A 24,350-nucleotide genomic window follows, 5' to 3' on the forward strand; every position below is an offset into this window, starting at 1 on the left:
TGGGGTCCAAACATCATCAATGGACCCCATTGAATTCCATTGTAAGGACAAAAAAATAAGTTTTTTGTTGTGTACAGATTGGAAGTGGTATGAGGGTGAGTATATGATGACATAATATTTATTTTGGGGGGAACTATCCCTTTAAAACCATGCCCTCTTTGAGCCTATTCTTATGGGCTAACATTTATTTAAATCAAAACTACTAAATCAAAATCCCAAAATCTCCAGTTCTGTTTTTAGAAAGAGGTAATTAAAAATATATGCTTTCAACACTTTTCTTTAGAAGTTCTTCTGTACCCACAAAACACCACCGGTGGTGACTAGGCTACCCCAACAGAGAACCTGAAGGTATGAAATGCCTGTAAAAAAATACTTCTCTTCGATATCTCACGTCTCCACACTGTTATATGGTATTCTACTCTACAGAAGTAAAATGGTGTCTTTTGTCGGATATAGTAAACAAAGGTTGCAGACTTTGGCTTGCTTTGTAAACAGAGGCCACTCGGGAAAAGGAGGGTTCGGGGGGTGTACGGTCGGCAGGCTGCTACCCTCGTCTCTCAGAATGCTACATTTGAGATTTACATCAAGTCTTTCATCAGTCAATACACATGCAAATACTCACAGTTTTACTCTGGGCCTGTTTGTTTGGAACATGCTATACATTCAGCAAAATGCCACGGCGACAAAGAATCACATCATAGACCAGATGCAAGGAACTAAACCAACCCAGGCCCCAAAATGAAGCTCTATGCGCTTGTGAGAGCTAATGGGACTAAAAGGACACAGCCTGCAAATAATTTATGGCAACTCAATATTTCGTTTTTTGTTATTTCAACATATTTGTCACAAATAAAAAATTGGTTGAGACACATTTAAAGTAATATGACATGAAATACACAGTGCGTTTTGAACACATGTGGCCTTCCAAATGTATGGATTTGAGGCCTGGCTTGGTTGCTTTTTGTTTTTTATTATTTATGTATTTTTTGCCTTTTTCGGCTGCCAGAGCTGTTGCACAGATAGAGTTAGACTGAACAGATCAATTGAACGCCACATGAATTATAGGAGAACAGCAGAAGAGCACAGCCAGATAAAAAATTCACAACAGGCTCCACACCACATGCAAATTTCACTCCCTCTCTTTTCCTAAACCTCTTCCTTTTTTTTGGTCAACGGACACACTGACCAGCTGAGAGACACAAATCATACTGTGGTCACACCGTCAGTATTTACACAGAGCTGCCTGCTTGCAAGGATGAAGCGGAGTCACTGGCACATAGGATGAATGGATGGTCGGTGGTGACACGTGACGGCTGACAGGCACCTTCACAAGGGAAAAAAACCCCCATGGATATGTCGGCATCAACAGAAATGACAAACAAACATGCATGGAAATCTTGATGGTCATATTTAAAGCACACACTGACAGATGAAGGCACTATTGCAAGCAAAGTCCAATTACTATTTGTGACAACCTACAGTCAAAACCTCACTTGGGCTAGATGTTAGAGCAGAAGAGAACGAGGCCTTTGATTCAGTGGGGTCATTCTCAGTCGCATTTTATGGCTATCATTTATCTTTGCTTCTCAAAACGAACCTTTTTGTATGCAACATTAAAATTTATTAAGAAAAACAACTGCTTATTGAATTGCAAAAGTATGCAAAGCGCTTTAAGTGTTTTAGGGCTTCACACGGCAATGTTTCCTGGTTTTATATCGACCCCACATAACATTGGGGCTAACAGACTACAGGAAGTGACCTGTGAATGGACATCCTCCTGACAGATGAAAGACGGTCATATTGGGAAAGGCTGTGGGACTGTGATAACTAACAGGGCAGTAATAAACTACTCACCGGATAATAAATTTCATGCTAGTTACTGTAATTTGGGTGGGGACTTTTTCAAGTGAAACAATAGATTATATATATTTAAGTGCCGAAGAATTCGGTAACATGATTACAGTGAGAATTAGGGATCAAACTGTTAAAATTGATTTTAAAAAGAAGGAATATTTGGGCTCTTTAGGTTCTGTGTGGTCAAAAAAAAAAAAGCCAATCAAAAGCCTTCAAAAATTTAAATCCCATCCTATGTGTTCTCATTATCCTATCAGTAGTGAAAAAGGGCTGCAAATGAAAGAATAGGAATAAAATAAAAACTCATTGCAGAGACATAACAACCTAGCCCAAGGGTTCTGCAGTTGTTGGCAGACGAGTACATTCAGATTACATTCTCATTCCAAAGGATCGTCCAAATCGTCGTCGACTACCAGGGCCTCAAAGCCCGGACTGGGTTTGCCAGCTTTGCTTTTGGCCCTGCTGTTTGAGGAGGAAGAGGAGGTCTTGTGGTTGTCCACCCTGTCCAGGCCGTCAGGCTGAGGCTCGCTCTGCTCCTGGTGTTGCTGTTTCTGGTGCCCACCTTTGCCCTCATGGGAGCCCCAGGTTTGGTACGGCCCTCCGTCTCCAGAAGGGTGCAGATCATCATCTACTACAAAGTTGTCATCCACGCCAATGTCATAGCGCTGGTATGTGCTAGCGTGGGCCTCCTCCTCACGTGCCGTGATCTCCAGGGTGCTGTTCCACATGCCGTAGCCGAAGTAGATCAAAACACCTGCAGAAACAAACACACAGAGACAACACAAACAATGCACACATACATAATCTACTGCACAAATGTACTGATGAGTGTTTTCTCTCAGTCAAACATAGCAAATGAGTAATAGTGGAGGTATTAGTCTGCTCATATAAGAGAAAGGAATGTGGGTCATTCCTGTTTTGCAGGAGTTTTGAACTCTGCAATTTTTACAGTAAAAAGTAAATGTGATTGTTTTGTAATTTAAGGATGTATTTCTATAAAAAACTATTCACCAAGAATATATATTAACTACAACTTAATTAATTAAAAAATAAAATTAACTAACTGAGCTAATACTATCAATTGCTCAGTGAGGTTTAGATGAAGGTGTCAATATGAAGTTAATTCAGATTTTTACAACCATCTTTCAAAATTAATATTACAAAAGTAATATTATCATATATCAATTTTAGAAACATTCCCCCAACCAACTAACTAACTTACTAACTAAATAAATAAATCACATAATTTATTAAATTCCATTGGTGATCATTATGGATGTTTATTTAAATATGATGTCACTTTATGTAGGATGATGGGTCAGCTGGTGGGTCGCAAGACCATTCTGAGTGGGTCGCGGATTGTACAGTCAAAGAAACAACATCAACAACAAAAAACGTAATTCTAAATGTTTTTTCTGATGCAAGACGTTTATTTTGAAAGATGTGCGTGAAAGCTGTTGACACTTTTTTTTTTGTAGTTTAAGTAAAGACTGCCTGAGAAAAACATGCTGTCCCGATTCAGTATCTGCGGTCAGATGAGATGTTGTTGACTTAATGTCAGTCTCATTATTCTATTGTTATTTTTGTAGCTTGTTATGAAATAAAAAGTCTCTCACCTCAGAAAAATGAACTATCCTGTCCTGTCAGACGTTATACTGTGCTTGTAGCACGCTCTCTTCAATTGCACGCACAAAGACGTATCTTACTGACCCCAAACCTTGGAACAGTAGTGTATACATGAAACTGCATCTCAGGAATGACCCATGTAAATAAAATGCTGCCTGTATAAACCTGTCCATTTAAAATGATACTGAAACTCACCCACAAAGCACCATACGCCAAAACGGATCCATGTGATGGTGGAGAGCTTGAGCATGAGGTAAACATTTACCAGCATGGCGGAGGCCGGGACGAAGGGAACGCAGGGAGCCATGTAGGGCAGGCGCTTGGGGTTCTCCGGCTGCTGAACGATGATGAAGATCAACAGCATGATGACCAGAAGCAGCAGCACCAGCAGCAGCACCGCCCACCACTGGCCATCAGCGATCTGACCCGACCCGAAGATGATGAGGGAGCAGAAGCAGAAGATGAGGATGAAGAGCAAAATGACGCAGCGGGTGACGATGCGGCCAGTGGCCATGGTGGGTCGGTCCATCTTGCCCGGCAGGCCAAGCTGAATGCGCATGGTGTAATAGCGAGGCCCCAGCAGCTTCTTCAACTTTAGCAGATACACGCTATCTGTCTCATCTGACTCGATGCCTGAGGACATGTCCACTGTGCCGTAGTTGGGGTGACTGGCTGTGTAGGTGGACTTGTCAGGTTTACCGATCAGCATCTCGTTGTCTCCTAGAGACGGCAAGTTCTTGGCTCCACAGGTGTTTGTTGGAGCTCCTCCAAAATCATCGACCTCACTGATTGGCGAACAGGCTTCCTTCTCACACTCGGCCAGAACTCCCTCCTTACGCTTTGCGTTCTGCTCGGAGAGGAAGTTTACGAATCCGTGAATGTCTCCTTCGGGCTGGTAACGTAGCAGCAGCACACACACCGACACTAGCGTGTAGGCTAGCAGAGTGCCGATGGACATCATCTCAATCAGGTCCCTCAGACTGACGAGCAAAGCCAAGAGAGCAGAGAGGAAGCCCGACACCACACAGGCCACTGCAGGAGTCTCTGTGTATGTGCTCACATTGGCCAGGAACCTAAAACATACAGATTGTGCACGACACCTTCAATCCTCCAATCACAAGAGGGCAGTGCTAGACACAGGTGTAAATGGAGTCCATAGCGAATTTGGATGTAGTCAGAAATGTATATGACCACTTTACATTTGAAGTGTGAGCGCTGATCTGTCATGGACACCTGAAAGTATTGACTACTCAACTGTCAATCAACGACTGCATTAAAGAAAAAGGTTACATTTTGTCAGAGGTGTGTGGCTTCAAAATAACTGTCCGAAAAGTTTGGGGTCAGCAATATATACTGTATATATTTACATTAATACTTAAAAATATATTTATAATGTTACAATAGTTTACTATTTCACCTAATATATCACTATTCATCAACGAATCTCGGAGAAAATGTATCACAGTTTTCAACATTGATAATAATAAGGAATGTTTCTTGAGCACCAAATCAGCATATTTGAATGATTTCTGAAGGATCATGTGACACTGAAGACTGGAGTAATGATGCTGAAAATTAAACTTTGCCATTACAGGAATTAACTACATTTAAAATTACATTTTTGAACATGTGAACATGTAGCCTTGGCAAACATAAGAATCTTTCAAAATCATTAAAAAGTCTTACTGACCCCAAATTTAGTATAGTGCATGTATTGACAGATTACGTGTAGCTCAGCCGAAAATAATTTATTACAGTTACTCCACTAAAATGTTTTTCCCCCCCTTGAAATGTCATATTTGCAGTGATATTGAAATCTAGTATTATTAGTCTTTTTTAATACATTTAAAAAATAGTTTAAAGACCCTCACCTTTGAATCTGATCACAAATGGTCATATAAGATGCATTTGAGCTATTTTGAGAGATACTACTACCGAATGCACAACAATGCATCTTGTCTGACCACTTTTGATAACCAATGACGAGTGTACTGATGTTAACACCATGTGCAAACAGGGTGAATCATCCGAACATTAATTTGATCAAAGAAGTCTTACCACATACCCATTATACTGGCTTTGATTTAAAATGTCAAGGCTCTAAGTAACATTTATTTTGAGACTGCATGATGGCAGGAGCTTACTTCTCCAGCAGAGAATGATATTTAAATGGCATTTTTGCAACATTTAATGGAAACAGACGCATTATAGAGCATCACGGATCATTACTTAACCCTGTGATTTCATTTTATTTTACCTGAAGAGCAAACCATCTCCGGCCATGGCATAGATGATTCTCGGCATTGGGAAGAGAGAGCCCAACAAACTGACTGTCAGTCCTGCAATGGAGCCAATGGCCACTATGTATTTGGCAGTTTGGAAGCCATGTAGAGAAAACATCTCCATCAGCGGAGCATCTGTGTCAATTTCATTGTAGGGGACCATCAGCGTGAGGATCACACTCACCTGTGAGAGAGACAGAGAGGCAGAAAGTGTGATTCATTGACCTTACAAATTGACCGTACATTTTTTTTGTGCTGCTGTGACTTTAAGAAATGCCCCATCATGAATTTTAGGATCAGACTGAAATGATCAGGAATATTGTTAAAAATCTTCTAATGTTGAGAATCTTTGGAAGAATATGCAAAGTAGACTGAAACAGTACTTTCTTTTTCTTTCTTTCTGGTGTTTAGCACTACAAGAGTTTATTTTGAAGTTTCTGAACACCAAACAGGCATCACACTGATGTTTCCATATATTCAAATATCAATATCAAATATTTTTTTTGCTGGGTAGGAAGCACTGAGTTCTGAAAGTTACCATCTGTTTTCATAGAACTGTACAATGGACACTTTTATATCAAAAGATCAAGGACACTTTGATTGCACGTGATATGACCCATTTAATAAATCTCAGAAAATGCTATCTTTATCTGTAACACAAACACGCACATATGCACACAAACATACACACACATACAGACAGGGACATGAAATGCCTGGCTAAAATTAGCCTCTACGACAACAAAATGAGATCTGGAGTGGTGAACGCTGCTAATGAACAAGTTTGCTTCTCATCAGACAGTCCTGTAGGTGTGAAAATGAAGAGCCATTTTAGTAAAGGCAATTTCATTCCATCTGAAACCAAAACAGACGTGAGAAAAATTGGAGAGAGATAAAAGAATAAAAAGATCAATTAGAAGGAAACAGAAAAAAATAGAAATGAAATATATAGAATATATTGTTCTGAGATGCAGACAAGAGGTCTGTTGGTGAACTAACACCCATTGCGTTACTATGACAACCTCCTAAAGACAGACAGCACTGCACAGTGATAAAGCCGGAGAGCTTTAATAAATTCAGACATGCTACATGAAGAGAATAATCAATGACTGTCCGTGAACACAAAGAAAAGAACAAAAAAAAGTTATGCCACAGTAGATGATCTTTTTAAATAAAAACTCAGGCATGCATTATTTATATTCTTATATGGAGAAGCTGAAGTATCAACAGACTGTGAATTAAATAATCTAAACTTTATCCCCTGACTCAAGTCACTTGTATCATCAATAGTTTTAACAGAAAAGAAAGACAGCAAAAAGATAGCAACATATACAATTTTCAGGTTTAAATGAAAAAATATATGGAGAAAAGAACCCAAAATTAGTGATGGTTAATGCCATATACTCACAGAGACATAGGCAGTGAGACAGGTGACCAGAGAGGCAGTGATGGCATAAGGGATGGATGTGTTGGGACTCTTGGCTTCCTCTCCGGTGGTGGCTATAATGTCAAACCCAATAAAAGCATAGAAGCATGTGGCTGCACCCTGCATGACCTGTTGGGCAGAGCGGTTTATTATAGTTACAAGACAATGCAATTTCCTCCTCAGTGTTTATGCTGAGAGGCACTAGCGGATTGAACTTCAATAATTAATTTGAAATGTACTTTACCCCTGACCAGCCATAAGGCAAGAATCGTCCCTCATCCCAGTTGCTGCCACTGACGAAGAACAGGCCTGCAATCATTATGAATACCCACACCACCAGATTGATGACATTCAGCACGTTGTTGAACCCGACGGAATTCTTCACGCCTAGAGCAACGATCACTGTGACCAGGATGACTATGACCAGGGCCAAGATGTCCGGATACGCCTGCTCCCCTTTACCTGAGAGGTGATGAAGGGAAGCCAGTTTTGATGCTGGCATTATAAAATATTGTCTGAAAGTTTAAACAAACTTAAAAAGCATTGAATTTTTAAACTTAATTAGGCCTCACATTGTCTCGAATACTATAACATATACAGTGGATAAACTAGCAGGCAGGCAGGCAGGCAGGCAGACAGACAGACAGACAGACAGACAGACAGACAGACAGACAGACAGACAGACAGACCGACAGACCGACAGACCGACAGACCGACCGACCGACCGACCGACCGACCGACCGACCGACCGACCGACCGACCGACCGACAGACAGACAGACAGATAGACAGATAGATAGATAGATAGATATTATTAAAAAGAAAAGTTTAACATTATTTCACAAATAAAATATACACTGCGTTACTGCATTCTTAAATATTTGGAATAAATGAATAAAAACTTTATGAGATTTATACTTCATTTTAATAAATATGGAAAATGTAAACATTAGGTGTAATTGGAACATGAAATTTACACTGGAATAAAAAAAGCATTAAAAACAGTGGGGACTTGACAATGAGGACAATGAGGCCTCTTCATTTCAGAACAGCACGGCACACCATTGATAAATATAAATATAAATAAACAGACAGATAGATGACAGATGACAGTAATGAGTTTGGACAGCTGTTTTCATAACTTGACAACAGACAGTCCTCATCTGACCCCTCAATACCATCATTAATAAAACATGCATTTCTAAAAAATACTCAGCATTCTAACCAGGCCTTAAGCTGAAATGACTATGAACCATAACGTGGCTGTTACGTGTGTGCAGAGAGACACACAGATGTAGAGATATTAGATTTTTGGAGGAAAGGGATTGGTAAAAGAAAAAGAAGATATTTTACAACAGCTGGTTGAGAAAGATTGTGTATTTTGGTATGATATGCCATGTTTTATCAGACACAATAGTCTATATGTAATATCTGTCTGCAAACCAAACATGCCATGCAGGAAGCAAATATTGTCCCTTTCAGTACCCAATATCAATATTTAATTCCTCCATCTGTAGTATCTACAGTAGATGTATGGTGTATCTTTTTGAGAACTCTACAAAGATCAAGGGTTTTTAATGCCAAGGACCCCAAAATATGATAATCCCCTTGTTAGGGGCCTTCTCATAAAATATAAAGGCAGCTCTACATATTGATGTCAGACAAAAGTGTGATATTCTAAAAACATTTGTATTACTGTAACAAAATCAGACAATTAAACCATATTAAAATATTATCTGTAAAATATTTTTTAAACAGTACTATTCATTTATTCATGTGTAAAACATTTGAAAAGATGACTGTATAACCAAGTAATTGCATAATAAGCATTCAAGATACATGGAAGCATTTTTCACATGAACATGCAGTAAAACAAGGATATGTCAAGATCTAGAATTTGCGTCAGATCATATTTGCTTTAAAAAATATTTCTGTCCTAATTTTAATAGTAAATGCCCAACCTTCAGAAATGTAAGTGGAGCAGCTGTTTCACAGTGCAACAAAGCTGTGAGAAAGGTTGCTCTGTTTTTTAACAAGCTTTCCTCACATTGCATTGTCACCAGACTATTGACTGCTAAAGTTAGAGGTGCCTTTTCTTTTCTGCAGCACCATTAACTCCAGTCTATATCAAGCCTACTATAACTTGTGCTGTAATTGCTGTGTGTGTATGTCTCAAGATTATTAGTGTGTCATTTTCAAATTCTTTCTTTGAAAACGGCAACATTCAGTGACATGAAATCAATCATTTAACTCATTTAGAAAATAGGGTGGATTTAATAATAACAGGCTGTCAAGTATATTCTTGTGAAATAAAATAGGTTTTCTTTTTGCAGTATTAAAAGATAGTTCATCTAAAAATTAACATTTGCCGAAAACTTACTAACCTTCAGGCCATCTAAGATGTAGATGAGTTTATTTCTTCATCAAAACAAAAAGATTTATTAGAGAGATTTCAGATTTTTTTTTTTTGTAGATGTAGATGAGTTTGTTTATTGTATATTATTTAACACTTGCTCATCAATGGATCCACTGCAGTGAATGGGTGCCGTCAGAATGAGAGTTCAAACAGCTGTTAAAAACATCACAATAATCCACAAGTAATCCACACAACTCCAGTCCATTAATTAATGTTTTTTAAAGTGAAAAACTGTGTATTTATAATAAAGAAATCCATCAAGATACTTTTTAACTTCAAACCATAGCTTCCCGGCTAAAATACGAGTCCTCTATGCATAATAACATATGGTCGTGTGCATTACTTGTGGATTGTTGTGATGTTTTTATCAGCTGTTTGAACTCTCATTCTGACGGCAGCCATTCACTGCAGAGGATCCATCAGTGAGCAAGTGATGTAATCCAAAATTTCTCCAAATCCGTTACGATAAAGAAACACTCATCTACATCTTGGATGGCCTGAGGGTGAGTAAATTTGCCACTAATTTTAATTTTGTGTGAACTTTTCCATTAAGATTAATCCGGGTCTCAGACTTAGATGATTATGTTCTAAACACAAATTTATAAAAATGTTAATTCAACTCACCCAAGCCGTTGAGTGTTCCTATGTGGTTGATCATGAAGCCGCTGATGCTGTGATTGGCCAGAGAGTCGAACATGCTGCTGAGTGCACTGGCTCCTGCTGCTGTACCAATCAGGTACTCCAAAATCAGATTCCAGCCAATAAAAAAAGCCACAAATTCTCCCACTGTCACATAGCTGTAAGTATAGGCTGATCCTGTGGTTTTAGGCACTCGCACACCAAATTCAGCATAGCACACCCCTGTGGAGAGATAGCAATGATTACTGTAACACCTGTACTCCTGGAGGTTATCAATAAAAGCATGCAAGTCTCTAACCAGTTGCGGAGATGGAATCATCGATTTTTTTTTTTTTTTTTGCTGAAGTGTCAGATCAATTCTCAAATGTCAAACTCATAGAATCCAGATAACAGGAGGAAAATCCCTCTTTACAGGCTGAATCCCTGTAAACCCCACTACAGTGGAAAAGATAAGGATTATCAGTTTCTATATTCACTCCAATATGTACTCTCTGACATCAGTGCTATAAAGCAGTACATATCCTTTCAAGTTGCTGTAATACATGATCAAATATATGACGGCAGTCACAGCACTTGAATTTATTCATTGAGAATTAACTGAATGGTAAAAAGTAGCAGTTGCATACAAGAATGGAATCAGATTGAATTAAATTTCACTTTAATGGATTTTAAAGATTTGATTGTGATTCTAATGTGATGTCTTTTTATCTTTTTTAAGAAATGAACACTTCTATTATGCAAGGATGCACTGAATTGATCAGAACTGACCGTAAATACATTCATAATATTACAAAACATTTATATTTCAAATATAACAATTTTCTACAAAAATATTAAGCAGCTGAACTGTTTTCAACATGATGATAGGAATATGGAATTATAAGAACAATTGTTTCTTGAGCAGCAAATCAGCATATTAGAATGATTTCTGAAGGATCATGTGACTGAAGACTGGAGTAATGATGCTGAAGCCATCACAGGCATACATTTTAAAATATAACAAAATAGAATATATAGTTATTTTAATTTGAAATAATATTCCACAAAATTACTGTTTTACTGTATTTTTTTTAATCAAATAAATGCACTTTTTTCAAAAACATAAAAAAAAAAAAAAATCTTACAGATGTCAAATTTGTGAATATTTTTTCTTGGAATGATTTTACTTTAATTGAAGGTTAGATTTTTGTGAACATTTTAAAAGAAAGACAAAGAGCATAAAAAGCAAAAACTTTTTCCATGGCCTGTTTTGCAAATATTTACCAAGGGTGCCAATATTAGTGGAGGACACTGTATATCTAATGACTACATGGAATGATAAAGACAAATGCTATCTAAACTCTGCTTCTGTTTCCATGAGTGGAAAGGTCAGCTGCATTCAGGAAAAAATATCCCTTTCATTTTTGGGTTCTTTATGTTGTTATCCACAGGAAAAACTAAATGGATTTTCTCTCCAACTCTATTTTGGGTGCAGCATGCTGTGCACAGCTTCAACCTGTAAACCTAATGAGCCAGTTCAGCGTGCGTCATCACTACACGTCAGGAGGCATAAAGTTATACATGTGTTCACTCAGCTAAAGCCTGACTCAGGATCAGTGAATAAAAAACGATGCTATCTACAGTACAATAACACTACCTAGGCCGCGCTTCACTGAGGGCAGGTTTACAGGAAGATGACAGACCTCTTTTCTCTGTGTTTTTCTCTTTTGTGTCTAACTGACTGGAACAGGAAGTGGGGGTTGCACTCACCTGACAGGATGGAGGCCACAGCAGCAATGATGAAAGACACAATGACCCCAGGACCTGCCATTTCCTTAGCCACCAGTCCAGACACCACATACATGCCAGTGCCGACACAGCTTCCCACTCCCAGAGACACAAGGTCCACGGTGGAGAGAACGCGGGCGAGTTTAGTGCCGTGAGCCCCAGTGCCTCCCGTGCTTTCCAGCATGGACTCCACCGGCTTCGTGCGCAGGACACGGGATTGGAAGGCAAACCAGGAGGCCCCCCACTGAATCCGCCGCGGGTCCAGTTTGGCAAAGAGCCCGCTCATCTTGGAGCCTGGTTATGGATTAAAGGCCTGCAAGAAATGGGGCTGATACTCTGAGGAGGATGGAGGGACTGAAGAAGCTTTGGGTTTTTGATCTTGTAGTATAGGGGGGTCACCAAAAAGCAGCTGAGATGTTCGCTGTCCTTCAGAGGAGCATCATTACCAGATATTTCCACATGACCAGTGAGGGTGAAGGTGAAGCAACGCTGTGAACAAAATGAGATGACAACAGTGAGATCAATCATTATTCTTGGCAGTCATGCTTACATATGCATTTCTTACACTGTATATACAGTAAATGTTATGGGGTCAGTATGATTTTGTTTTAATATACATTTTTAATTAATGTTTTTTTATTAATATATAATATATCTATATATTTTATTAAATAATAACATTACTATAATTTTTGAACAATACAGATAAATATTAATATAATCTTTTTCACAGTAGCAGTGAAATAGTGCTACATTTTACATTTCTTATATGCAAGTCATATATTATGAATTTTCCACCTGCCTAATTCATATAAAATATTCTGTTACTTTTTGTTTCCAATTAAATAATTCGTTATCATTCTGTGAATTCTCCCAAAAAAGATGCATTTACTATCGTTCAATTCACTTTCTGAGGCAACTCAAAGACTGTTGACTGCTAAAACATTTGTGTTGTAGTAAAAGCCTCTTCATGCTAGCCTAAAGGATGCTGTATTCACCAGATTTACATTTACCCGCCTGATTAACTAGTAATGCAAGAAGCAAGAAGCCCTTTTTATCCATCACTGATCTTTGTGAAAGAAAGACCCGTTAGCTTAGTCTAATAGATGAATGAATGCTTTGTACAATGTAAAACATGTAAACACAATATTTTGCTGCCATTGTGGGTCACAAAAAGAAAAACAGATAAGAACTCAGTCATGGATGTATCTGCCTGGCAAAATGAGGCTTTCGTCAGAGAAACCACCAAAAAAAATCATATTCAATTAAAGACAACTTTTAGATTTTAAACAGAGCAGAAAATTTAAATATTAGTCTCAGTTTTTATAAAACCAAACTGTTTATGCCATTTGTGTTCATCATTCAGACAAGAGAGCTTCTTTATAAACGCACTTTCAGATGCTATCTACAGTACAATAACACTACCTAGGCCGCGCTTCACTGAGGGCAGGTTTACAGGAAGATGACAGACCTCTTTTCTCTGTGTTTTTCTCTTTTGTGTCTAACTGACTGGAACAGGAAGTGGGGGTTGCACTCACCTGACAGGATGGAGGCCACAGCAGCAATGATGAAAGACACAATGACCCCAGGACCTGCCATTTCCTTAGCCACCAGTCCAGACACCACATACATGCCAGTGCCGACACAGCTTCCCACTCCCAGAGACACAAGGTCCACGGTGGAGAGAACGCGGGCGAGTTTAGTGCCGTGAGCCCCAGTGCCTCCCGTGCTTTCCAGCATGGACTCCACCGGCTTCGTGCGCAGGACACGGGATTGGAAGGCAAACCAGGAGGCCCCCCACTGAATCCGCCGCGGGTCCAGTTTGGCAAAGAGCCCGCTCATCTTGGAGCCTGGTTATGGATTAAAGGCCTGCAAGAAATGGGGCTGATACTCTGAGGAGGATGGAGGGACTGAAGAAGCTTTGGGTTTTTGATCTTGTAGTATAGGGGGGTCACCAAAAAGCAGCTGAGATGTTCGCTGTCCTTCAGAGGAGCATCATTACCAGATATTTCCACATGACCAGTGAGGGTGAAGGTGAAGCAACGCTGTGAACAAAATGAGATGACAACAGTGAGATCAATCATTATTCTTGGCAGTCATGCTTACATATGCATTTCTTACACTGTATATACAGTAAATGTTATGGGGTCAGTATGATTTTGTTTTAATATACATTTTTAATTAATGTTTTTTTATTAATATATAATATATCTATATATTTTATTAAATAATAACATTACTATAATTTTTGAACAATACAGATAAATATTAATATAATCTTTTTCACAGTAGCAGTGAAATAGTGCTACATTTTACATTTCTTATATGCAAGTCATATATTATGAATTTTCCACCTGCCTAATTCATATAAAATATTCTGTTACTTTTTGTTTCCAATTAAATAATTCGTTATCATTCTGTGAATTCTCCCAAAAAAGATGCATTTACTATCGTTCAATTCACTTTCTGAGGCAACTCAAAGACTGTTGACTGCTAAAACATTTGTGTTGTAGTAAAAGCCTCTTCATGCTAGCCTAAAGGATGCTGTATTCACCAGATTTACATTTACCCGCCTGATTAACTAGTAATGCAAGAAGCAAGAAGCCCTTTTTATCCATCACTGATCTTTGTGAAAGAAAGACCCGTTAGCTTAGTCTAATAGATGAATGAATGCTTTGTACAATGTAAAACATGTAAACACAATATTTTGCTGCCATTGTGGGTCACAAAAAGAAAAACAGATAAGAACTCAGTCATGGATGTATCTGCCTGGCAAAATGAGGCTTTCGTCAGAGAAACCACCAAAAAAAATCATATTCAATTAAAGACAACTTTTAGATTTTAAACAGAGCAGAAAATTTAAATATTAGTCTCAGTTTTTATAAAACCAAACTGTTTATGGCATTTGTGTTCATCATTCAGACAAGAGAGCTTCTTTATAAACGCACTTTCACGAGTGTCTTGCTACAGTGATGTTTCATTAGTCATTCATTTCCAGTCCATCTAACAAATCAGTTCAGAAAGATTATTAAATAAATACGAAAAATAAGCTTCAGTAGGTGGTACTAAAAGCAATGGCTTTTTGTAAGAGTTTGTGGATTTGATATCTTCAGGGCCTCTTGATAGGAAAGAGCTGAAGATAACATCAAGGCCCATGTTGAACACTAATAAAATGTGCCGATGAGTCCTGGTGTGCAGCCAAATAGGAACAGACAAAGAACAAACCCCAGCCTGTTCATTCCTACTCTCATTGGCTTCATTTCCTATCTAACATTCTCTCCCATCTCTCTCAAACCTCTTTCATTCTACCAACTCCTTTTTTACACCTCATTTTATAGTACTTTCCTCTTCTCTTTCACCACTAGCCCAGTTCCTTCCCTTTTAACTCATCAATCCTGTCACTTTGAAGGATTTTGATGGCTTCTCCCATCTGTAATGATACTCTCTCTCCTTCATCCCATGTCTAACTGTCTGCAGACAGTAACAGATCGCAGTGAAATCTGTCCATCACAGTGACTAATGCACATGGCTGCTGACCAAGATAATGATTTGTCTAAAGGTTTACAACCCCACAACAGGCCACATGGACCGGGACTGTCTGCTCTATAGCTTATAAATGACCTAAAAGTATGATAATTTGTATTGTGGTTTCGAAAAATAAACAATAAACTAAGGTGACGTCCTCCCTGTTGGTCTGCAAATGTAAAATAAAATGTTATTTAAAGATTATATGCCATTTCACAGCAGTGTGCAGTTTAAAGATAAACTCAACCTCATATAAAGCATATGTGATCCGGTATCATATCTGAATCTGTCAAAGTCACATAACACTGATGCTGTTTGTCTCTTTGGCCTGCTAAAAGAGTATATACTCAAAACGTGCCCTGACCTTATGACACACACATGTATAAACAGTGGCCTGAGGTGCAACACAGAGCATTGGTATAATTCAAAGCGACAAGATTAAGATGAAGCCAGAAAGAAGTACATACTACACACAGCTCTGCCTAAATATGATACTTTCCACATGCATTTTATGCAACTGACACACAACGCAAAATATATTTGAGCTAGGGTGGCCATATGTGCCATTTATACGGGACACGTCCTGGCCATGATTTTTATATTGCCTAAAACATCCAAAGTAGTTTGACCAATAACATGCAGGTATTGTACATAATCGACCAATTGTGGAGCGTCGCGCGTGAGAAGGCGAGAACGATCAAAACGATGCAAATACGCGCACGTGTTTGTTCGTTCCTTTGTTCGACTTGAAGCAGCGTGCCAATCGTTGTATGACACCAAAGTACCGCGAGAGCGATTTGAAAGCATAAGGAGCCGTCTGCTCTGCTCTCTATAGCTCTCGTGAAAGAATGTCATACAATGATCATTCTGCACAGTGCTAACAGCCAAAACCTGGATATTTTAGGCAATATAGAAATCCTGGCAAGGGTGCGTCCCGTAAAAATGGCCCACATGGTCACCCTAATTTGAGCAGAAAATCATAGCACAAGGCAAAAAATACATATAGCCAATTATATGAAAGGCACATAAATTCAGTGTCAATGAATTAAAGGACTAACAGCAGCCAAGAGCTTTCTGACCCTCCAATGACAGCAACACAACTACCATGTTCAATGCCCAGAAAGGTAGTAAGGACATTGTTAAAATAGTCCATGTGACATCAGCGGTTCAATCTTAATTTGATGAATTTATGAGAATGCTTTTTGTGCACAAAGAAAACAAAAAAAGTGACTTTATGCAACAATATATTCTCTTCCATTCTCTTCGACGCGTGTTCAAGAGAGTACCAGGACACATGCATGTGGTGCTGCTGACTAATGAATTGTTGTTTTGGACAAATTATTATTATTTGTGACAAACTGCAAAGTTTTGGGAGTGACAACCCTATGCATGTTTCATGTGTGTTTGGGCACTACCCTGAACTGGTTGACATAGTGATAACCATAGCAACATTTTGACGTAATACAGCTGTGAACATAAGTAAACATATACAGAAACATATGAATGCCACTTTAACCCATTTGGTGTTAGCTTTTCTTTACCAAACTATTAGTTACAAGAGACATATTTTCAGGATATCAGGGTGGTTTTCATCTTTAAAATGTATGTGTATGCAAGTGCATTCGTATGTTATAGGTTATACACACACATACACTATTCAAAGGTTTGTTGTCAGCAAGATGTTTATTTAATTAAAAAAAACTGTAAACACAGTAATATTTTAAAATACTATTACAATTTAAAATAACTTTTCTTTTTTAATAGATTTTAAAAATGTAATTTATTCCTGTGATGGTAAAGCTGAATTTTCAGCATCATTACTCCAGTCTTCAGTGTCACACGATCCTAAAATCATTCTAATATGCTGATTTGTTGCTTAAGAAACATTTATTATTATCATTGTTGAAAACAGTTTTATGCTTTATAACATTATAAATGTTTTACTGTTACTTTTGATCAATGCAATTGATCAACTGATTAATGTATCCTTGTTAAAGTATTTATTCTTTAAAAGAAAATCCTACTGACCCCAAACTTGTGAACAGTAGTATATATGACATGAAAAGCATATTCAGAGTTGGCTGTACTATTAATGCTACAGTATAAGCTAATATGCATGTGAAGCAAGTATATTATTTTATTATAGAGCCAGAAAAAGCAAACCAAACAGGTGGAGCCCCAGGTGGATGTCAAGTTCGAGTAAATCAGTCATGGCTATCATTTAGGAATCATGATAACAGGGTAATTGCACTGTGATTGCTAAGGGAGGAGGTGATGGAAAGGGTTTGGCCATCTGCAGGCAATGTGAGAAGAATTGATTTCCATTGTGAGATCATTGTGTGGGAAAAGAGAGTGGGCGTTTCTACAGCTTTTGTCAAGGAGGTCTGATTGACTGAACTGTTGCCAGTGTGCATCTGAACGGCAGTATTCAATACAAACCTAATATTGTTCATCTTAGGAATAAATAAAAACACCATAGAAATGTTTGTCTTCACTGATCAAGCTGTACAACCTAACATATAATAAATGTTTCATTTTTGTTCGGTTTCCAATTGATGTTGTTTCTTCTGATAGTATTTACAGCTACATTTTACTCAAAAACACATAAGCCATCACTACACCCTAAATAAAACTTTGGGGCCTGGTCTATTCACATCCTGACAAAAAAAAATTCAGGGCATTTTTATTTAGCTCTAACACTATTTGTATTCTGCTTTCAACGCTAATGCTCAAATTCTGGTCTATTTATCATTTAGATATTGACTTTCATGGTATCTATGAAAACTTCAATCCAATCAACATAACTCAAATATAGCCTTCATACTTTAAAACTTGTTATACAATTGCAGAAAGTCCTGACAAGCTTTCTTTCCTCTAGTTTTATTTTAAATATCTGCTATATAATGACAGTGAGACTTTAATCCATAGTTCCAGATGAGAACCTGACACCCCAACTACTCCCCTTCTATTCACACTACATAATTCTGCACTTTAATCACTCTTGCTAATAACAGGGTGAATTTACAAGTCAATTAAAGTCTTCTCACCTGCATCATTTCACCTTGTGTGACACTGCGGCTATCTGCATTCAGAATGAGAAGCTGAGATCTTCCACCGCACTATTCTACAGCTTTATAGTCTAACCTGACAGTACAAGATACAGCAAAACACAGCAGAGCTACGACTGCAGCAGATGGTGTGTAGAAATGGTGGGCAGAACTGCACCGCTCAAATTATGTAGAGGGATTCAGACTGCATGTATTTTTTAATTGCACAGCCCTGCCAATATACTGTACACCTTGGCAGAAGGAAAGACGGAGAAACTGTTCAACAGGCTGTCCTCAAGACACAGTTTATTTATTGTTTTAAAAGGATTAGGATACCAGTCCTTGTTCAGAATTACAGACGTATCTTAAATGTAACTGAAAAACGCATAATGTATATATGTTAGAATATTACATAATTCAAACATTTCTGAAAGTCTAACTAAAAATCATCTTTGTTTGGAGTTTAGAATGGGGATCAGCATAACATTTGAGAATATAAATAATCATATAAATTCAAAAGTTTGGTGTTGGTAAGATGTTTTTTTTTTTTTTTTGAAAGAAGTCTCATGCTCACCAAGGCTGCATTTGAGCAAAAATACAGTAAAAACAATATTTTAATATTGTCAAATTTTATCACAATTAAAAAGTCTTCAGTGTTACATGTTCTTTCAGAAATCATTCTGATATGTTAATTTGGTGATCAAGAAACATTTCTTATTATTAATGTTGAAAATAGTTGTGCTGCTTAATATTTTTTTTTGTGGAAACCATAATACTTTTTTTTAGGATTATTTGATCAATAGAAACTTCAAACGAACAGCATTTATTTGAACATTTGTAACATTCTTTATGTTTATAGTCACTTTTGATAAATTGAATGCATCCTTGAATAAAAGTATAAATGTGCATTTAAAAAAAAATGCAAACTGAAAAAAAGGAATACTCATGTTCTATACAACACAGTAAGAAACTAACCCACTTATGTAACGTAATGCTTTCTTGAATTCCTTTCATTTTGGCATAAATAAACATATAATTCAAGTATGTTTAAGAACCTTAATGCATCATCTAAAATTCATCTCTTACCTCACTCCAAAAAAAAATGTGTGCAAACAGAAGACCTGTTTAAATGCAGAAACTTCAAACTTTGATTATACTTGTCTTCACCCACACAGTCAGATCTTTCCTCGGGGCAGTATAGTGCAACTCCTCCCTTCTTCTTGCCTTCCCTGCTCTACTCTCCCCTCCTCCTCCAGGCCGCTGTACTGTTACATAAACTGGCTGCTGAGTGGAGTGAATCTGCCTGGCACGAACACTAACACCATTTCAGGCCATCAGATTTATTGCTCCCTCTCTTCCTCAGTACAACTCACATCTCTAAGTATCAGGGCACAGTCAGAGCCAAACTCAACCAAATATTTGACTACAGCATTCTAAAACTACTGTTTTTGCCGCATTATGCTGCTAACTGTTTGACATAGCAACATTATGGAATTAAAGGAATAGTTCACCAAAAAATTAATATTGGATGGCCTGAGGGCGAGTACTTTTTCAGCAAAAGTACTCGCCCTCAGGCCATCCAAGATGTAGATGAGTCTGTTTCTTTATCGGAACAGATCCATCATTAAGGTGTTTTAACTTTAAACTGTCACTTCTGACCAAAATGTGAATCCATAATCCATAATAATGTTTCCTCTAGTGAAAAATCCACTGTTGTCCTCTCAAACCAAAATCCACCAACATATTTGTTTTGGACAATTTTTTTTTGCTTGTAAAGGGTGCTTGATCTGTGCATATTTCACTTTTAATTCAGGCAACATTTCATTAAGTAACAGAGGGCTTGTATTCTAGCTGGAAGCAACAGTTTAAAGATAAAAGCACCTTAATGATAGATTTATTTCTTACAAACACACAGCATTTCACTTCATAAGACACTCATTCTGATGGCACCCATTCACTGCAGAGGATCCATTGGTGAGCAAGTGATGTAATGCTAAATTTCTCTTTTAATTCAGGCAACGTTTTCATTAAGTAACAGAGGGCTTGTATTCAGGGAAGCAACAGTTTAAAGATAAAAGCACCTTAATGATAGATTTATTTCTTACAAACACACAGCATTTCACTTCATAAGACACTCATTCTGATGGCACCCATTCAATGCAGAGGATCCATTGGTGAGCAAGTGATGTAATGCTAAATTTCTTCAAATCTTTTCTGATGAAGAAACAAACTCATTTTGAGTTCATTTATAGCTCATTTTTGGGTGAACTATTCCTGTAATCAGTCAGAGGTCATTAATTAACAACAAACACTGCTATAAGGCAATGGGTGATGTCTATAATAATAAAATCAATCCTAAATTGTTGCCAGGCATTTTACACTACAAAAACTACTTTAAAGATTCCATTTTGGTCTTTATAATGAAATTGGGGGTATTTATTTATGTATAGTGTCTCCTCGGCTGTCCACACTGCATTATGTCTCTTGCTCACTGTCATTAGCCATGCAGTGCTGCAGGTGGTCCTAATTGACAGAAAGCCATTAATTGTATTACAGCATGCGCACAAACAATACGAGTGACATCACAATAGTGGCGGGAGCTTAATGGGAGTATGCACTAGTGTGGCTCATTGAGGAAAAAAGCAAGTCATACCCATGAGTCAGAGTTGAAAAAGCAAATTACAAGCATGCAGCTTTTCAGGAGCCAAAGCACACACACAAAAAATGCTTTCAAAAATGCAACAATAAATAGCTCTTGGTTAATTGTGTTTTTTTTTTTTTTGGAAGAATCTTTGTCCACTCATTTTGAAATTTGTCAAAGGTACACTGTAAAAATGTTCAGAAGTAAAAAGGTACAAAAACTAAACTGCAAGTTGACTTACCATATACTGAATAGTGAGAAATTACATTAAAACAAATACAAATTTTATTAAAAAGGACAATACAATTAATGTGGCTGTATAAAGCAGTACAAACGATTGTTTTTGGAAGTACCTTTTAGAATACTTTATTATACTTATAAAATAGGCAAGATAACATGTTGTGTAATTGAAAGAAAGAAAAAAGAAAATTTACCTAGAAGTCCCTGAATGATGTATAACATCTTTTACTGAAATAAGAAATTATTCTTATTATTTCTGTTATCGGTTATGTACATTACTGCATTTAATGTTACATTGTATGCTGGTTGAAGAGCATTATATTAGTAGGCTACTTGTAGATGCTAACATTAACATTCTCTTCTGCCTTGTGCAGAAGAATAAAATGACTATGATTCAGTATAATACAGTACATAAAAAAATGCAGTTGGGTGCAGTGTAATAAAAAATATGAGCGCACAGTGCACGCAGCCCAATAAATCTGAATAAATAAGCTCAATAAAAAACTAAATCAATAAGACCAACAAATACATAAAGATTGATTATTCAATAAAACAGCAGAGACCTAATAACCTAATATAATGGAACAACAGGAATGGCAATCATTTCCAATTCTATTTAACTGTTTAAAGACCACTCACAAGCAAAATGGCCAATCATCAAACCACTTCTAAGGAGGAGGCAAACATCCATCCCTATACAACTAATTCCTAAGAAGAAAGAGATTAGATCTCTTTCGATCAAGCAGAATAAAAGTCTCCTTACCTACTATTTTTGTAAGTAGTAGTCTAATATTATACTAAAAACAACTTGATATTGTATAAATCCGGACGTGTGTGTTTCAGCACCATGGTCAGCGCCGCTGTATTTTACACGCCCGATTATAAACAAAGCAGCATCCATGAGTAACTGCCATCATGTTTTTGGAGATTAACCTCGTTTCACTGCCTAGAGCTCCGTTACAGACATATTCACAGGCGGTGTAATCAAAAGAAACCATTGCTTATCTAAAACCCACCATCACTAATAATGCAGATACGCCTTTCGCCTTTCTATTGCATAAAAAGCATGTTATTGAAATGTAGACATTCACTTGACAGCGATCTCGCACCGCCCCTCCCGTGAAACACAACCAGCTGACACTAAAACAAAATGTTTCTTTTCTTCTCGTTCTTCGTTTCTTTTTTTAAACACCAATGCAGTGGTTTAAAAATAATCACTGACGAGTCGACATCTGTTTAAAACAAAGTTAATTGCGATAACATATCGTTGTTATCCCAAGAGAGTTGCTTTAAAAAGACGGATTCATTTAATCGTCATTAAACCAAATATATATATATATGTATATTTGCTTTGTGTCTGTAAACTGTAATTAGTCCATATATTATTCTGATTTGGGCTGAAATGGTCTAATGAGGTCTAAGGTACATCCTGACCTAGTGTCCGGGTTCGGTCAACACTTACCTTCCAGGCTGCCGCTGTCCAGCTGTGCCGATGCTGATGTGCGGTGCTGCGGCTTACAGCAGCGAGATAGGGTGGCGTAGTCCAAAACCAGGTGGATCCCAAGCAGGATGCATTTCCGTTTGCGTATCATATGATTCTCATCATAAACATTAGCAATGATTTATCATAACGTAACGCAGCACTGAAGGCGAAAAAATCATCATTGTAGGGATTAAGGTCGTCGTTTTCTTTTTTTAAACACCAATGCAGTGGTTTAAAAATAATCACTGACGAAAAAACAAAGTTAATTGCGATAACATATCGTTGTTATCCCAAGAGAGTTGCTTTAAAAAGACGGATTCATTTAATCGTCATTAAACCAAATATATATATATATGTATATTTGCTTTGTGTCTGTAAACTGTAATTAGTCCATATATGATTCTGATTTGGGCTGAAATGGTCTAATGAGGTCTAAGGTACATCCTGACCTAGTGTCCGGGTTCGGTCAACACTTACCTTCCAGGCTGCCGCTGTCCAGCTGTGCCGATGCTGATGTGCGGTGCTGCGGCTTACAGCAGCGAGATAGGGTGGCGTAGTCCAAAACCAGGTGGATCCCAAGCAGGATGCATTTCCGTTTGCGTATCATATGATTCTCATCATAAACATTAGCAATGATTTATCATAACGTAACGCAGCACTGAAGGCGAAAAAATCATCATTGTAGGGATTAAGGTCGTCGTTGGGAGGGATACTTCACTGATGCTGTAAAAAGGACGTACGCTCGTGTAGTAACGTAGGGGTTAAATTATTCAGACTCTGCCTCCACGTGATAAGCGAGCAAATTCATTATTTATTATCGCCGTCGACGTCAACGACGTTTTGATATCATTGCGTGAGAACATCGAGCGCCTTTTGCGACAAGCAAAATGAATGATCCCTCCTCATTCCGCCATCAAAAGCATGATGGGAAGGGAACAGGAAGCACGCTCGCTGCATCAAATGAAAAGATGCAAAAACCGGGAGATGAAAAGTGATGTAGCTGTTGAATATGCGTGTACCAAATCTACCCAAGAACATAATGGTGTAACATTTGAATTCTTGTCACAGTATTTTTTTTTTTGTGGTATGCGTTTCAAACTTTGATATAATATTTCCATATTTGTCTGCTACAATTAAAGTTGTTTTGAAATCTATAACCTATCCCTAAATTAAGTCAAATAAATGCAAAGCGTGATGTTTGCTTCAGCCTATCACTGTAAAAAGTGATTTTTCTTTTAAATATTGTAAATAAAACAAAGATTAGTGTATTTTCCACAAGAAAATACCCCCTAAATTTCATGTTTAATTCAGTGCGTTACTTGCCATTTCTTTGTAATTGTTTATGAAATTAGCAATGTCTGAGTAAAACATTTTTCTACACCATTTATTTCATGTAACCTCTACA

General features: G+C 37.6%; 1 protein-coding gene across 3 annotated transcripts; it reads right to left on the bottom strand.

Annotated features, from left to right (window-relative positions):
* Window positions 1–23,686, bottom strand: LOC107550597 (probable cationic amino acid transporter). Of its 3 annotated transcripts, none has more exons than XM_016231905.1 (8): window positions 23,423–23,686; window positions 13,548–14,054; window positions 10,228–10,464; window positions 7,433–7,650; window positions 7,171–7,317; window positions 5,738–5,946; window positions 3,676–4,553; window positions 1–2,608 (listed from the first exon to the last, which is right to left on the bottom strand). In XM_016231905.1, exons 2-8 carry the CDS (start codon window positions 13,849–13,851, stop codon window positions 2,232–2,234), a joined length of 2,370 nt encoding a protein of 789 aa, XP_016087391.1. In that variant the 5' UTR covers window positions 13,852–14,054; window positions 23,423–23,686; the 3' UTR covers window positions 1–2,231. The 3 variants fall into 3 exon arrangements, with proteins under 3 accessions (XP_016087391.1, XP_016087390.1, XP_016087389.1); XM_016231904.1 differs by lacking the exon at window positions 23,423–23,686 and adding an exon at window positions 22,925–23,126; XM_016231903.1 differs by lacking the exons at window positions 13,548–14,054; window positions 23,423–23,686 and adding an exon at window positions 11,992–12,494.
* Window positions 23,687–24,350: the final 664 nt, after the last annotated feature.

The sequence above is a fragment of the Sinocyclocheilus grahami genome, unplaced genomic scaffold (genome assembly GCF_001515645.1).
Source record: "Sinocyclocheilus grahami isolate Dianchi unplaced genomic scaffold, SAMN03320097.WGS_v1.1 scaffold402.1, whole genome shotgun sequence".
NCBI lineage: Eukaryota > Metazoa > Chordata > Actinopteri > Cypriniformes > Cyprinidae > Sinocyclocheilus > Sinocyclocheilus grahami.

What these genes read in the sequence shown, in the direction of transcription:
- LOC107550597 (XM_016231905.1), bottom strand. Translation starts at nt 13,851, where the DNA reads ATGAGCGGGCTCTTTGCCAAACTGGACCCGCGGCGGATTCAGTGGGGG. An exon ending in AGGAACACTCAACGGCTTGG is followed by an intron (nt 7,651 to 10,227) that starts GTGAGTTGAATT and finishes ATCACCTCTCAG; the next exon opens with GTAAAGGGGAGCAGGCGTAT. An exon ending in GTCTCACTGCCTATGTCTCT is followed by an intron (nt 5,947 to 7,170) that starts GTGAGTATATGG and finishes TCTCTCTCACAG; the next exon opens with GTGAGTGTGATCCTCACGCT.